The sequence below is a fragment of the Adiantum capillus-veneris genome, chromosome 24 (assembly GCF_014529385.1).
Source record: "Adiantum capillus-veneris isolate H3 chromosome 24, ASM1452938v2, whole genome shotgun sequence".
NCBI classification, from domain to species: Eukaryota; Viridiplantae; Streptophyta; class Polypodiopsida; order Polypodiales; family Pteridaceae; genus Adiantum; species Adiantum capillus-veneris.
Window position 1 is genome coordinate 39,457,236 of NC_140954.1, and position 16,402 is coordinate 39,473,637.

The 16,402-nt window shown below is 44.5% G+C and overlaps 1 protein-coding gene across 2 annotated transcripts in view; it reads left to right on the top strand.

The window, feature by feature from the left end:
* Positions 1-16,402, top strand: part of LOC147426239 (Mo25 family protein) — a 68,224-nt gene that overhangs the window by 13,528 nt on the left and 38,294 nt on the right. For both annotated transcript variants that reach the window (XM_086497998.1, XM_086497997.1), the window contains exons 2-3: positions 2,535-2,699; positions 2,783-2,901. In XM_086497998.1, the coding sequence (XP_086354124.1) occupies positions 2,535-2,699; positions 2,783-2,901 (284 nt within the window). The remainder of the gene's footprint in view (positions 1-2,534; positions 2,700-2,782; positions 2,902-16,402) is intronic.

The following is a 16,402-nucleotide window of genomic DNA, read 5'->3' on the forward strand; positions in this document are numbered from 1 at the left end:
ATCTGCCAAAAGCTGACGTTGATTTCCACGCAAAACTGTCCCCAGCTTTCCGTAATACGCGGATGTCTGTACACAGTGCCATATGGCAGCCTTTTCCGCAATTTACGCTGTAGCCAGCCAGGTCAGCAGCCACGTCACCATTTCAGCCCGCAAAAGGGGTCCTTGCCAGGGGTGTGTGTGTGTGTGTGCTGGGCAACCACGTCACCAGTTTGTGACATACTCCCCTCTTGAAAGCATTGTAATCGTCCTCGATTACGCCTGCAAAACAGACAGAGACCATAAACTGTCTTAGCAGACACTGACTGTTAGTACCGACGCACTAGGAACACACATCTAGCACATGTACCAATCGACAGTCACATCATACGACATCACAGGACACCACTTGACATCACAGGACATCACATGACAAATCACATTCAACATTCATTCGGATCTTAGACGATGATTTATCGGCAATGCAATTAGCAATCGCATCTAGATCCACTCAGGACCTCATAGATGCCCGATTGACTAACCCCTATTGCAATTACGTTTATCGAGATTATTCAGACCAAAATGTTGCAGTCATTTCGTCTATCAATTCCTGCACTTAAACAAGTCAAGAGCAAATCAGTTTCAAATTTTCCGGAATTCCATTTTATAAAGTCATCTAGCATAATACTGTCAGCTCTCAGTATCCCTGAAGCTCAAAGAGACATCGATAACTCTAGTATTCAAAAAATTGAGGCATTCTATTGACAAAGGAGCGGAGTAACTCCCCTCTTGTGCAAACACACTGCACCAGATCTCCGGCCAAGCTGAATTCTGGGTTCCATTTGGAATAGACTATGCTAAACCAAAAGCTTCAAGGTAAAGATCACATTCCGAGGAATATCTGCTAGGTCTTCCTTCTCTATTCGCTTCGCATCCATTGCGAAGTAGGTCTTGAATTTAAACCAAGAACCGTCAGTTCGCTTTACCTTCTTTCTTTCTTTCTGTGCCAATTTCTGTTCTGGAACGAGTATCTTCTCGTTTTCGTCCAATTTGGGTTGCACATCTAGCTTCCCATCATCGGGCACATCGCCTTCAAAAGGCTTTAAGAGACTCACATGAAAAACATTGTGAATCCTCCAAGTAATCTGGCAGCTTCAGTCCAAAGTAGATATCATTTATCTTTTTGGAAAACGTGGAAAGGTCCACACTATCTCATGCTTGTGGTTGGAAATAAGCCGCTCCTTTCCGGAAATTGACTACAAGACCAGTTTTGACGGCACCGGAATTTGCACTGCATGCTGACGTGGCACTGTCGTACGGATCCCCGCGATTTTCGGCGGAATTTCCGGGCTGCTGACGTGGCAGATTGCGTACGGATTTTCAGCAACGCTTTGACCTTCTTTTTGGCTACGCAAGGCAGTTGAGAGAGAGAGAGAGAGAGAGAGAGAGAGAGAGAGAGAGAGAGAGAGAGAGAGAGAGAGAGAGAGCTTTTGCTTTATTTATTGCAAGGCTTTTAAATTTACAGCTTTTGGGGCTCTGCTTTTGGCATCCCTTGTAAAATCTTTATAAGTGTGGGCAGGCCTCCTCTCAGAGCATTTGGACGTAGAGTCTGAGAGTGAGAGCCTCCCACTCACTTGTACTTTGAGTTGCAGATTAATACAAAAAGAAATACCGAAAGGGGCGCCAATCTCTGGGGCCAATATCTCTAGGCATGGAACTCCGTCGGGCTGTGTCGAATCAATTGTGAATTGTGAACTGTTTTGAAGTGAATTCTTGTCATGTCGCGGTAGAATCTTGACTTGGAGTGTCCAAGTCTGTTACATTTCTGATGCCCCACATCGTGTTATATTAGCCCTCATTCACCCCTTCCCCCCCCCCCCGCTCATATCCTACGCAGTTCCATTTGAGTACCTTTTCTTTTTATTTTTGGTGCTCATACATTGTATCAGATTCACCGCGTTGCAACTTTTAGGTCTCAAAGGTCATTTTGGCCTTATGAAGATGTTAATATAACATTTCATTTGTGTGCGCGCGTGTGCGCGCCTCTCATGGGTGTGTGCTAGATTGGTTATCTTTTCTCTCTCTTGAATAACATGTGTTGAGTTTAAGACTCATCAGATAGATCTCTGAGATCCCTTGTGATTGGTTCTACGATGTTAAAGTTCTTCTCTCTCTCTCTCTCTCTCTCTCTCTCTCACACACACACACACACACACACACACACACACACACACACTGTTTGTCTTCCCTCTCTGCTCCCCTCTCTTCATTCCTTTGTGCACCTGGGTGTTCTATTGATCAATGTAAAAATAAAAAATGATCTGTAATGTTTGATCTGAATTTATCCTCATGGCCCATAATGCATAGTGTATTGACTGTTGGATGTGGAAAGACTTTATCATGCATTATGGTGGAAGTGCACAGCGGTAGACATCAACACTCTGATAGTCACCAGGATGTCTCTCTGTATTATGTGCTACAATTTCTGTTCTTTGAGAAAGTTTGTGCTTTTTGTAATTGCTGGTTGATTAAAATAATGAAGCTCCTTCTTTGGCCAGGCTCTTGAAGAGGCAGAGAAGAATCTTGCTGCTATCAAACAAGCGCTCCTTGGTGATGTGGAAACGGAGCCAAATCCGGAGCAAATATCACAGATCGTTTTGGAAGCCTGTAGGGGTGACTTTTTGGAAACACTCGTTCAGAAATTACCCTTATTAACTTGGGAAGTAAGTGCTGCTACATCTTGTTATTTTGAGGATCCAGTCCTTCTGTATTAGATTGATGGTATGTTCATGCCTTTTTGAAGCAGGCCAGGAAAGATTCAGTACAAATCTGGAGTGTCCTTTTGAGGCAAAAAATCGGCATAAGTGCATGTTGTCTTGAATATCTTGAGAATCATCTGCACCTACTTGACCTGCTTGTTATCTGGTGAGTTACAATATGTTTGAAGATGGGATTTCTGGCTGTCCTTAGGAATTTTCAGAAGGGTCTAAAATGTATTGATAGTAACAAACAAAGATTTTTATCTTGATAAACTGCGCTTAACTAGCATTTCTTCTTCTTCCTCATGATGAAATTGTTGATGAAACTTGCCACAGTTCTTTAGTGGGTTTGACATGCTGTTTATTAACAATTTTTGGAAAGACTACAGATTCATAGTTCACAAGACTTTAATAGAAAGCTGCAAGCTACTTTACTAGTTGCAAGGTTTGAGGACAAGGGTTCTAGGCAGGGCCTGGGGAAGGGTCTATGAGCCCACATGGCATGCATAGTGTAGAGGGCTGGTACTAAAGGCTATTTAAGCGCGGATTGAGCAGGCCATGACCCCTCTGGGCCTTAGCCTGGTATTAGAGCTCAGAGCTTTCTCGCTCTCTTGCAAGCTATGGTGGGGAGGGGAAAAGCCAGTTTGTGGATGCGGGATGGAGGGAGGAAGGCCATAAGGGCGCCATGCAAGGATGCAAGAAGCATGCAAGGCATGCATGCAACCAACTACCAAGTGCGAGAACGACGAAGGGAGGAGCATGGCGGAGTCGGGGAGCCGCAGGAAAGGCCTCTCTCATGGAGGAGGCAAGCATGGCGAGGTCACTTGGTCGGTTGCTGCGGTTGTGGCTCCGCAAGGGAGCGCCCAGCATGAGCAGTCTTGTACATTTTTGCAGAGGGCGCCGAGAAAGCTCATTTAAGTGTGCGGGAGTCTCTTGTGCAGAGCACTTGTGTTCTCTCTCTCTCTCTCTCTCTCTCTCTCTCTCTCTCTCTCTCTCTCTCTCTCCCTCCTCGTCGGCTAGATCTTTAAGGTCTCTTGGGATAGTTTCCTACGACGTTAGAACTCTCTTCTTCTTCTTCTTCTCTCTCTCTCTCTCTCTCATGGGTCTCTCATTGTTTTTAGGGTTTCGCCACTACTTCTTTGCTGTTTTTAGGGTTTCGTCACTATTTTTTTTTGTTGTTTTTAAGGTTTTGAAACTGTTTTTTACTGTTTTTACGGGTTTCGTCACTGTTTTTTAGGGTTTTGTCATCGTTTCTTGCTGTTTTTTAAGGTTTTGCCACAGTTTTTTACTGTTTTTCAGGATTTCAAATCTGTATTTTGCTGTTTTTTAAGGTTTCACAAGTGTTTCTTGTTGTTTTTAAGGGTATTTTAACATTTTTTTGTTGTTTTAGACTCTCTTCTTCTTCTTCTTCTTCTCTCTCTCTCTCAATCATGGGAAGCGTCGAAGAAGTGCCAACGGCTTCCCCCATGTGTAAGAAGACGCATCCCTCCCCGGCTGCCCACAAAGCCTCTTTCATGCGGACATGGAAAAGGATGTCGGCAATAGAGAAGGAAATGAGAGAATGGAGAAACGAAGTTGAAGAGTGGAGGAAGGAGAGGAACACTATTCTTCAAAGATGGACCGAAGAAAGAGATTGCATGTGTAGGAGGATCGCTTCGCTCGAGGAGAAAGTCGTCATCCAAGATTCTATCATCCGAAATCTACAAGCAAAAAGTGGGCAGCTCAAAGAAGGCGAAATTTAGCCATCCATGATGTAAGAATTGAATACCACGAGAGAAGAAATGCGGGTTATCAAGAAAGCTGAGGAGAAGAAGTCATGGGCCGTGGTCATCTCCGCAACACAAAAGAAAGTAGAGGAGGCCGAAAAATGGATTGAGGTTGCCAAGAAAGGGAAAGGTAAGGAAGCTCCTTGTACACCCACTCTTATTAACATGACCCTCGAAGAGGGACAAAGGAGGAGGATGCAAGCTCTAAATGTGAGGGTAACTGGCCTCAAGGAGTGACAAGGATATAAACAATGTGGAAAAAGAGGTCACAAGCCTCACATCCATGATGGGGGAGGATAAGCCTTCACACACAAAGGCACGGAGAGTGGGCAAGAAGTGTGATGGCCCAAGAGAATCTTCGAAAGGGAAAGCTCTCATACTACGCTTCCCCTCCTTGGAAGAGAAGAAGGAATTCTTGAGAAAGAGGCCTACTCTCAAGAAGACACGTATTTTTCTCGGTGATGATCTCACTCTCTCACAGCTTGCGCATATGAGAGAGGTAATGCCAAAGATTACGGCGGCAAGGGAGAAGGGAAAGATGGCCTTTTACAGAGATGGTCGGGTGGTGATTGTAGAGCGGCGCTCTACATGATGGTGTGAGACCTATGGGACCACACTGAAGATGGCTACTTGGAATTGTAATGGATCTGTGAGGCTGGACGTTGGTGCCTTTGAGGATAGTTTCAGAGACAGGGACATTGTTTTCTTCTCAGAGACGCATCAGGCCCCCAGACAGCTTATGCCACATGTGGTGGGATACAGATGGGAGACAGCCCACAGGACAGTTGCGAGATCTGAGCATGGGAGTAGAGGTTCAGGAGGAGTAGCAAATGCTATTTAGGGAGGAGTTACAACCACTACTACATATTGTACGGAGAGATGATCATGCTAGATACATGTGGGTGAGGGTGAGAGCTGACACAGGCGGATTTCTATACATTTCCATATGTTACTTCCCCCCAGTACGTCAGTATATGCTGCATCTAGAGGACAGTCCCCTTTCTCTATACTAGATGATGATATATGGGAGTTTTCTAGGGATGGTGATATCATCCTCCTAGGGGACTTCAATGCTCGAACGGGCAACTCTCAGACACTCTTCTACGACACTTCAGATGAGATGCTTAGAGAGCTGGATGTGGGTGAGTTGGGGCTTGACAGATGCTCACATGATAGAGAGTAGACGGAGTATGGGAGATACCTCACGGAGATGACGACTGCACATGGGTTAGCCATACTTAATGGCTTACAGCTATTTCCTGGAGCAGCCGGTTTCACATGCTTTCCACACAGACACGGGGCCAGTACAATGGACTATGTTATGGCACAGCCGAGCTTTATTCCTTGTATTCAAGATTTCATAGTGGGAGCCAGACCAGTGGGCGTAGCAGTGGATCATGCACTTTTGAAATTCTCTTTTTCATTTCATTATAGTACAACCCAGACATCAGGAGGTAGGTCACATACCCGTTATACATTTACACCAGAGACTGACTCAGTTTATACAGAGGAGATCTATACCCGTCTATGCACAGCTAGTCCTGGCCTCTTAGTGGAGGAGTGCACCACTTTACTGATTGAGACACTGCATGGTGCAGCATCAAAGGCATACCCACACACTCAGCCGGATCGGAGGCGATATTCTAGGAGCATGCCCTAGAATAGTTGGTATGATGAGGAGTGCAGAGAGATGAGAGCCCAGCTTCAGAGGGATCTTCTTTTAGGAGTCATCACTTACAGACAATCGCTTCCCGACACCTTGTGCGACGGAAGAAATGAGCTTACTTGGCCCAGATGGAGCGAGACTTGTATCAGCTGTTCTTGAGTAGAGACTCAGGAGAGGCATGGCGATTCTTTCATGAGCACTTCCCTCCCTGAGTGATCACTTTTCCTGATGTGTGGGGCCAGTATGCCTCATTGTTATATATGGTTCCTGGACAGGACCCCCTTCCAGATCCTACAGAGCCATGCTCACCTACCAGCACCTTCTTTACCACTGAGATGGTAAAGAGAGCCATTGACAGGATGAGGAACTATAGGGCATATGATCATGATGGTCTAGTAGCAGAGCACTTTACACATGCTAGAGATAGGTTGGTAGAGGTTCCTGCAGTGTTGTTCAATTGTGCCATGTGTGAGGGGTTACCTGAGACGTGGACATTGTCTACTATTGTGCCTATCTTCAAAGCAGGTGATCCTACAGAGCCTGGGAATTACCACACTATTATGGTTGGTCACACATTGACACGGTTGTATGCATCTATTCTTGAGCAGTAGTTGAGTAATTGGGCAGAGGATGAGGATGTACAAGCAAACAGCCAGGCCGGTTTTAGTAAGGGTTTCTCCACTCTTGATCATATTCTGACACTCAGAGCCATCATTGAGGAGGGCAGGCCACATGGGAGACGGATTTATTGTAGCTTTGTGGATTTATTCATGGTACCGAGACTCGATTGATGCGCAGACTGCAGGAGATGGGGGTGCCCATAGTGTTGATTTGGGGGATTATGGCTCTATAGAGATCAGCGATGGGACATGTACGCACTCTAGAGGGGATATTTGATTTAGTTCATGGAATCGGCCCGTGGGGCGGTGGACTTTAGCTTTCACCCGATTCTTTAACACTTGACTTTATGACACCAAGCAATGAATTAAAAGAAACCTGTAACTGAGACTGGAATTACACTTCAAAACAAAAGCACGGCCAGGAAGCTAGAACGCTCCCAAGCAGACAGTGACACCTGTAGGCCCCAAAGGTTGGCGCCCCTTTCGGTGTGCTAGAACGCTCCCAAGCAGACAGTGACACCTGTAGGCCCCAAAGGTTGGTGCCCCTTTCGGTATTTCTTTATTACTCTTCAGGAATGAGGAATAAGCTACAAAATCCAAGTCCTTGAGACTTTCATGTGCATCTAGCTAGATGGCACCTGTGCATGCAAAATTTTGGTCGCATAACGGCCCCAAAACATGCCTTGGACAGTTTCCCAAGCTCCGACTCGTTCCCAATAGCATAGATCTCCTGTTTCCTGCGCAAAAACAGTAATTACAGCACGCTGTGATTACTGGTTTTTCCTCTGTTTTCAGCCCTAAACAGCCCCCGACCTGCCGTCTAACAGTGGGGCACTGTTCCCAATGCTCCCGGCATCATGACAGCTGCAAAACAGTCTAATTTCAGCGAATACGCAGCGCTGAAAATGCACCTGTGTGGTGAGGTTATTTGTAACCGGCCTGTTAACTTCAAAAAGGGCGGTAGACTTTACTCAAACCTTGATTTAGCTTTCACCCATTATTAGTCGTCTATTCTACCTGTGCTATAATGACACAAGAGAGGGGAATGGGATACAAATGCTAGAATGCATCTGTATGCGAGTCAGACACTAGATTGGCCCCTAAATAGGCGCCCCTTTCGGTATTTCTTTATTCTTTTACAGTTAAGAGGAAGTACAAAGAGTGCTTATAGCACTAAACCTGTATCCCGCAGTTCTTAACCTGTATCCCGCAATTTCTATCCTGTTTGGAGGAATTTGGGCAGCATAACGGCGCAGAACCCTGCCCAAAACAGTCTGCAAGTAGGGAATCCTAAGGAGACCACTGTCCTTGTCCCCATTTCACCTTTAATTGACCAAAACAGAGCATAACCAGCCTCTGTAATTTCTGGTTATTGACTGGTTTTTCTTTGTTTTCAGCTCCCTGTAGCCCTTGCACTGTTCCCTGCACCTTGGGCGAGTTGCCCCTTCAATCTGGAAGGATTTAGGGCATCGAAACAACGCCAAACCTGCAAAAATCAGAGTTTCGGGAATCCTAATCTGTATCCAGCAATACAACACCTGTTTTGGCAGCACAATGGCTCCAAAATTGACCCCAAACAATTTCCAACACTGGAACTTGATTCAACTGACAAAAACCCTCCGATTCCAACTCAAAAAGAGCAATTACAGCTCGCTGGAATTTCTGGTTTTTCACTTGTTTTGAGCCCCAACACTTCCCAGAAGTGTTCTATGACAATTGGGCACTGTTCCCAATGCATCTGGCATCCATACTGCTGCAAAACAGTAAATCTCAGACCGCTGTATTTTCTGGTTAGGACCTGTTTTTGACCTAATTTCAGCTGTCAACTGTCCCTGCACTGTTCCCAATGCCTTGGACTACGTGCCCCTTGATTCTGGCATGATTCCGAGCACAAAACAGTCCCAAAACAGGCCAAAATCAGCAATAAAACAGTGCTGATTTTTGTGTGTTTACTTGAGAGGTTATCACCCTCTCGTTTCCCTGCTTTGGAGTAGCAGTTAGCTACTCCTGTTCCTGTTCAGGGAGGCTCTTGCCTCAGCAATAGAGCATCAAACCACAAGACTCTACATATACAATCTGATGAGTCCACTAGAGGGGCATAACCATAAAGAAGAGGGGAGAGAGAGAGCAGTGAGAGGTGTGCAGGTCATGACATCCTGCATCTCACAGTACATAGAGGGTAAGCCAGCACTCCATTGAAGCTCTCCCACCTGTGATAGCACTCAAAAACGAGCTCACAGCTGAAAATCACGTTTTTGTCTTCTCTTTAAGTAGTAAACTGGCCTCAGAGAACCAAGTGTCACTCATTTGTGCATTTTTCCGCTTTAGACCCTCGGGTCTAAAAATATCTCACCTGCAGCCTCTGTTGACTTGGCCAGAGAGTAACAAAATGATCCCCATGTCAAACTGCACGTAATGAAGCGAAGACATTTTGCCGTCCAAAAATAGCAGTCCCTAAAATTTAGGAGTTTCTGCCATTACATTCTTCTAGGTCATCTGACCCTCTTTGTACACTGCAGCCACACCCATAATTGAAATGTAGCCTATGTAGCTAAGGATTCCGCTTTAGCTGGCCAATGACCGCACTTTGGCTAACCATAGTCCTTGTCCAACCTTAGTGCTCTTTAGCCCTCAGGCCTGGACTCTCTCTGAACAGTTCCACACTGGCTATGCAATGCAGGGCAGTTAGATTTCCAGAGGGGTGTTTCCAAAAGGTAGAACAAACGAAATTCCCCAAAGAAAGAGAAAATAAACAAAAATGGAATTGCCACTGGCTGGTGACATACCCCCCTCTTGAAATCTCAAACGTCCTCGTTTGCACCTATGTCGTTTATGCTTACAGTCAGCACACGGGTGTCCGGACACTGTGTCGACACATGTACGATACATACATGCTCATAGTCAACACCTCGTTGACGCATGTATTGCTTGCGTGTGAACTCTGTCCCAATGACATAGTGGAAGCGTCACACTCTGCCATTGCTTTGAGTCCATAACTTTCCAATGACAAAATGGAAGCGTCACATTTTGCCACTGTCTTTTAGTACACGTTGGATCCAGTAACCTTTCGAGCATACCCAAACCGACAGTTTAAGAATGCAGTTACACATGTACTCTTCAATAGAAATAATTGTTGTACCCTTGACAAAGTGACAAGAAATACTCACTTCTATAGCACTAAACAAACTTTTGGACATTCCATAAGAGCAATTGCCAAACTGACAATCTGTATAGCTCTAACATTCATGTAACATGCACTTCATTTGAGCTCACTGTAAGTAACATGTACATCATTTCTTTCAGAAGCCATTGTCACATTGACAATCCATGTAGCTCTGAATCTTAAGGGGTCAAGGTAGGTTGCAAACCAAGGTTTTAAGTTCCCATACTTTTAGTGACTCTGCAAGTTCACTTTTTTCCATCCACTTGACATCCAGAGGTGAATAGCTTTTGAACTTTACCAAACAGCACCTTGCAACCTTGCCTTTTCTTTTCTTTCGATATGTGCCAAAATCTGTTCCGGGATCAAGATCTCGTCAAGTTCCTCAACTTCCGGTTGATTTTCAGCTGGCATATCTTCTGGCATATCACCTACATCAGGTCTGAGAAGACTCACGTGAAACGCATTGTGAATCTTCCAACTCTCAGGCAATTTCAGCTCAGTATGCAATATCACTGATTTGCATACTGAGCATCAAAAACAATCTCTCTCTGCTCTTCATCTTGATCTTTGGAGATTAACCTGTGATCTACCCTTATGCTGTCACTTTTATTGGGCTGAGAGTTCTCTTTTTGACCCAATTTTGGCAGCATAACTGTAGTAGAAACCTTCACAACAAAAAATCCACATATCCAAGTGATTATCCACGCATAATAGAGCACTTTTGCAAACCTGTCCTGGAAATTCAGCACGCTGAATTCTCTGTTTTTAGCTCCTAAAATGCTCCAGATCACTTGTATTACTGTCCTCTAGCTTCCTCGAAGCTCTTGGGACAAAAAGGCATCAAATAGGGTCAAAACCCTAAATCTGCAGAAAAATACAGCAAGCTGTATTTTCTTCTTTCGGGCTCTGTTTTGCGTGCCAATTGCACCAATTCGTAGCCTTTGATCTTCTGCATCAGTAGGACTACTTGTCCTTTGATTTACACGAGATTTCTCGCAAGAAATCTTGTTAAATCATCCTGTACCTGTTTTGAATTAGCCTTTAGCTAATTCGGTACCTGTATGAAATCATTCCAAGTGGAAGGAGTCTGTCCTTGTAACAACAGTGTATTCCACCACAGACTTGCATTTTTTTTTTTAATAGAAAAGTGGCAGCTTTCCTGACCTTAAATGCTCCTTCCAACAAATGCTTTGTCAAACTGTTCGAGGAAAGAGAAAACCTTTGTCCTCTCATCAAAGCCATTGAATGTGTCAATGGACTCACTGATCATCTTCTTTGTATGGCTTTAGCTTATCCATTGACTCCAAATTGTCAAAAGAGACAGTTTGCATAATGGGTACATCTGTGGGAGCCATCTGTACTCCTTGGCCGGTAACATGTTGATGTCCAGGTGTCATATTCACTGATGGGATTGAAAAACCAGCCATACCCGAGTTGCCTTGTGACACCCCAAATTGACCTTGTGTGCCCTGAAATCCTGGGTGCAAACCAATGTTTGTATACATGGGGTTGGGCACCATGTCATGCATACCCCTAAACACTATTCCTGGCATGCCAAAACTGCCTTGAACTTAATGTGCTATTGATGAAGATTGTATGAACTCCATAAATCTTGGATTCTCTATCAATTGCTTGAACATGGTCACAGCAGTAACAACCTGCAAAGCTTTCTCTGCTTTGCCTGAACTCTCACCAATTTCATGTGCAGTTGGAATAGGCTGTCTATCCTCTGAAGAGGAACCCTCCTCCTTGTTGCCATCCATCCTGTATCCAAAGAAAGACTCGTAGCCTTTCTCACCTGTATCCAAAGAAAGACTCTCGTAGCCTTTCTCACCTGTAAATCCAAAGAAAGACTCGTAGCCTTTCTCACCTGTATCCAAAGAAAGACTCTCGTAGCCTTTCTCACATGTAAATCCACTCGATCTACTTTCAAATTCTCTGTGTTTTCAAGGTCATCCCAAACTCTTTGTGTGTCTTTAACCCAAACTGACCAAGGCTCACTTTTTGAGGAAAAAGTGATTTAATCCCGTCGATGGAACCATGTAACCGGCCTGTTAACTTCAAACCTTGATTTAGCTTTCACCCACTATTAGTCGTCTATTCTACCTGTGCTATAATGACACAAGAGAGGGGAATGGGATACAGATGCTAGAATGCATCTGTATGCGAGTCAGACACTAGATTGGCCCCTAAATAGGTGCCCCTTTCGGTATTTCTTTATTCTTTTACAGTTAAGAGGAAGTACAAAGAGTGCTTATAGCACTAAACTTGTATCCCGCAGTTCTTAACCTGTATCCCGCAATTTCTATCCTGTTTGGAGGAATTTGGGTAGCATAACGGCGCAGAACCCTGCCCAAAATAGTCTGCAAGTAGGGAATCCTAAGGAGACCACTGTCCTTGTCCCCATTTCACCTTTAATTGACCAAAACAGAGCATAACTAGCCTCTGTAATTTCTGGTTATGGACTGGTTTTTCTCTGTATTCAGCTCCCTGTAGCCCTTGCACTGTTCCCTGCACCTTGGGCTAGTTGCCCCTTGAATCTGGAAGGATTTAGGGCATCGAAACAGCCCCAAACCTGCAAAAATTAGAGTTCCGGGAATCCTAATCTGTATCCAACAATACAACACCTGTTTTGGCTAAATTTTGGCAGCACAACGGCTCCAAAATTGACCCCAAACAATTCCCAACACTGGAACTTGATTCAACTGACAAAAACCCTCCGATTCCAACTCAAAAAGAGCAATTACAGCTCGCTGGAATTTCTGGTTTTTCACTTGTTTTGAGCCCCAACACTTCCCAGAAGTGTTCTATGACAATTGGGCACTGTTCCCAATGCATCTGGCATCCATACGGCTGCAAAACAGTAAATCTCAGACCGCTGTATTTTCTGGTTAGGACCTGTTTTTGACCTAATTTCAGCTGTCAACTGTCCCTGCACTGTTCCCAATGCCTTGGACTACGTGCCCCTTGATTCTGGCATGATTCCGAGCACAAAACAGTCCCAAAACAGGCCAAAATCAGCAATAAAACAGTGCTGATTTTTGTGTGTTTACTTGAGAGGTTATCACCCTCTCGTTTCCCTGCTTTGGAGTAGCAGTTAGCTACTCCTGTTCCTGTTCAGGGAGGCTCTTGCCTCAGCAATAGAGCATCAAACCACAAGACTCTACATATACAATTTGATGAGTCCACTAGAGGGGCATAACCATAAAGAAGAGGGGAGAGAGAGAGCAGTGAGAGGTGTGCAGGTCATGACATCCTGCACCTCACTGTACATAGAGGGTAAGCCAGCACTCCATTGAAGCTCTCCCACCTGTGATAGCACTCAAAAACGAGCTCACAGCTGAAAATCACGTTTTTGCCTTCTCTTTAAGTAGTAAACTGGCCTCAGAGAACCAAGTGTCACTCATTTGTGCATTTTTCCGCTTTAGATCCTCGGGTCTAAAAATATCTCACCTGCAGCCTCTGTTGACTTGGCCAGAGAGTAACAAAATGATCCCCATGTCAAACTGCACGTAATGAAGCGCAGACATTTTGCCGTCCAAAAATAGCAGTCCCTAAAATTTAGGAGTTTCTGCCATTACATTCTTCTAGGTCATCTGACCCTCTTTGTACACTGCAGCCACACCCAGAACTGAAATGTAGCCTATGTAGCAAAGGATTCCGCTCTGGCTGGCCAATGACCCCACTTTGGCTAACCATAGTCCTTGTCCAACCTTAGTGCTCTTTAGCCCTCAGGCCCGGACTCTCTGAACAGTTCCACACTGGCTATGCAATGCAGGGCAGTTAGATTTCCAGAGGGGTGTTTGCAAAAGATAGAACAAACGAAATTCCCCAAAGAAAGAGAAAATAAACAAAAATGGAATTGCCATTGGCTGGTGACATTATCACCCTCATCGGTGCCTGCTTTGGTGTAGCAGTTAGCTACACCCATTCCTGTTGAGAGAGGCTCTTTCCTTGGCACAGAAGCATAAATCCCCACAGTTGTACATTGGTCAAATGAGAAGCCCACTCGAGGGGCATAACATAACTGCTCATAGGGGGGAGAGAGAGCAGTGCGTAGCGTGCAGGGCATCACTCTTGGCACCGCACTGTACATAAGAGGGAAAAAAAGCACTCCATAGCTCTTAACCTGTGAAAGACAACTCCAAAATGAGCCTCCCAGCTATAAATTCTGCGCTACCTTCTCTTGCATGAGGAAAGTGCACAGAAATGTGCCACTTGACACAATTACACGCAGTTTCCCTTTTCGGGGTTGCCGCCTAAAAATCTCTCGACCGGTTGCCCAGTTGACTTTGCGGCAGAGTGATAAAATGTTTCCCTTGTCATTCCAGAGCTAATGACGCGAACACTTTTTCTGGTCCAAAATAGCAGTTCCCTAAATTTTAGGAGATGCTTCCATGGCACTCACACGGGTCGTTTGACCATCAATCATCACTCGAAGCACATCGAAAAATGCAATGTCGGCCAGCTGTCAAGTGATTTACATTCGTAGCCCCACCGTGGCTAACCTTAATCCATTCGTCCAGCTTTAGTGCTCATTGCCGTCCGGCCTAGACTCTCACTGTCCGCCTCACGTCATGCAACTCGGACATTGGCATTTCCAGAGGGGTGCCTTAAAACAAGTCAAATAAAATTTCCACCAAAAAGTAAAGTTAGTTGCCACAGACTCGTGACATGCCTCCCTCTTGAAATCGCAAACGTCCTCGTTTGCACGAATATTAATCCATTAGTGTGTACAACACTTAAAGGACACCGTATCATGGCTGTCAACCTTTTCGTGTGTATACACCTGGTTGAGACATACATGCTCATAGTTAACACTCTTATGTATTCAACACTTGTTAACTCATGTATGGTCTACCTGTGAGACTGTTCCATTGACATAGTGGATAGCTTTCACACTGTGCCACTGGCTTTAATAGAGTCCATAACCTTTAGTACACTTCGAATCCTTTCAAGCATAATAAACCAGCAGTTTAAAAATGCGTCAACATGTACTCATTAGAAGCAATTTTGCTACTCTTGACAACTGACAAGACATACTTCTATAGCACTGAACAAACTTTTGGACAAACTTTTATTCCCCAAGGGCAATTGCCAAGCAGGGTACACTTCTATTGCACTATATCCATAGATACATGAGAAGTGCTAGCTCCTGGATCACCCCTCTCTAGTGTAGGTCTCTTTCCTTTTGACCTTTGCTCTTCTTGAGTTGGAGAAATACGTAGGTGGTAAACCAAAGGCTTCAAGGTAAAATTGCAATACATTTGGCGACTCTAACAGTTCACTCTCTTCCATCCACTTTGCATCCATAGGTGGATAGTTCTTGAACTTCTGCAAATATCGCCTTGTAAGCTTACCTTTGACTTTTCTTTCCTTGTGTGCCATGATCTGTTCTGGGACCAAAATTTCATCAAGCTCTTCAACTTCTGGCTGCTCTTCAACTGGCATGCCCTTTGGCACATCACCAATAAATGGTCTGAGAAGACTCACGTGAAAAGCATTGTGAATCTTCCAGTTCTCAGGCAATTTCAGCCTATAACTAATGTCACTGATCTTCTCTGTTACTTGAAACGGCCCATAGTAACGTATACTAAGCTTTCTAAAGAGACTTTCTTTACCTTTTCGCTTCTTTAAGCGTGCCTTTTCAAACCGGAACAGTACCCAATCACCAAGTGAAAACAACAATTCACGACGGTGGAGATCAGCAGCTTTCTTTTGCTTTGCCTGAGTCTTTTCAAGGGTGAGTCTTTTCAAGGGCATGCTTTATCTTCTGGTACATTTCATCCATATTTTGTACATATTGATCTGCCTGAAAGATCTTTTCCTTGGTATGCAAAATGGGAGGAACTTTCACATGACCTTCGATAATTTCGAAAGGTGCTTTGCCAGTTGAAGAATGCACTGTATTATTGTACGCATACTCAACCAATGGCAAATACTGCTCCCACTTCGCCTTGTGCTCTGACACATAGCACTTAAGCAGATCCAAGACAATAGAATTTGCCTCTTCTAATTGCCCATCTCTCTATGGGATATGAAACGTTGATGAGAACTTAAGCGTAGTGCCCATATTCTCAAATATGCCTCTCCAGAATAGACTTGTCATCCGTGGGTCACGGTCACTGACAATCGACTGTGGCATACCATGGTACTTAAAGATATTGTACATAAAGAGACGTGCTATCTGGTCTTGTTTTATCTTCTTCCTAACAGGAATGAAATGAGCTTGCTTGCTAAATCACTGTGTCATGCCAAGGAAGAGACATGGATTGTGCCTTCCTTATATACATACCTTTCAGCTTTTCATGAAAAATCTGCATACATTCGTGCTCATCCATGAGAGAAACGTGCTCAACATACAATATGTCATGCCTAGGAAAAGGGATCACATAACGATGCTGACTAAAATACAGGAAACGATCACGAATGAAACATTCGAACAATGCGTG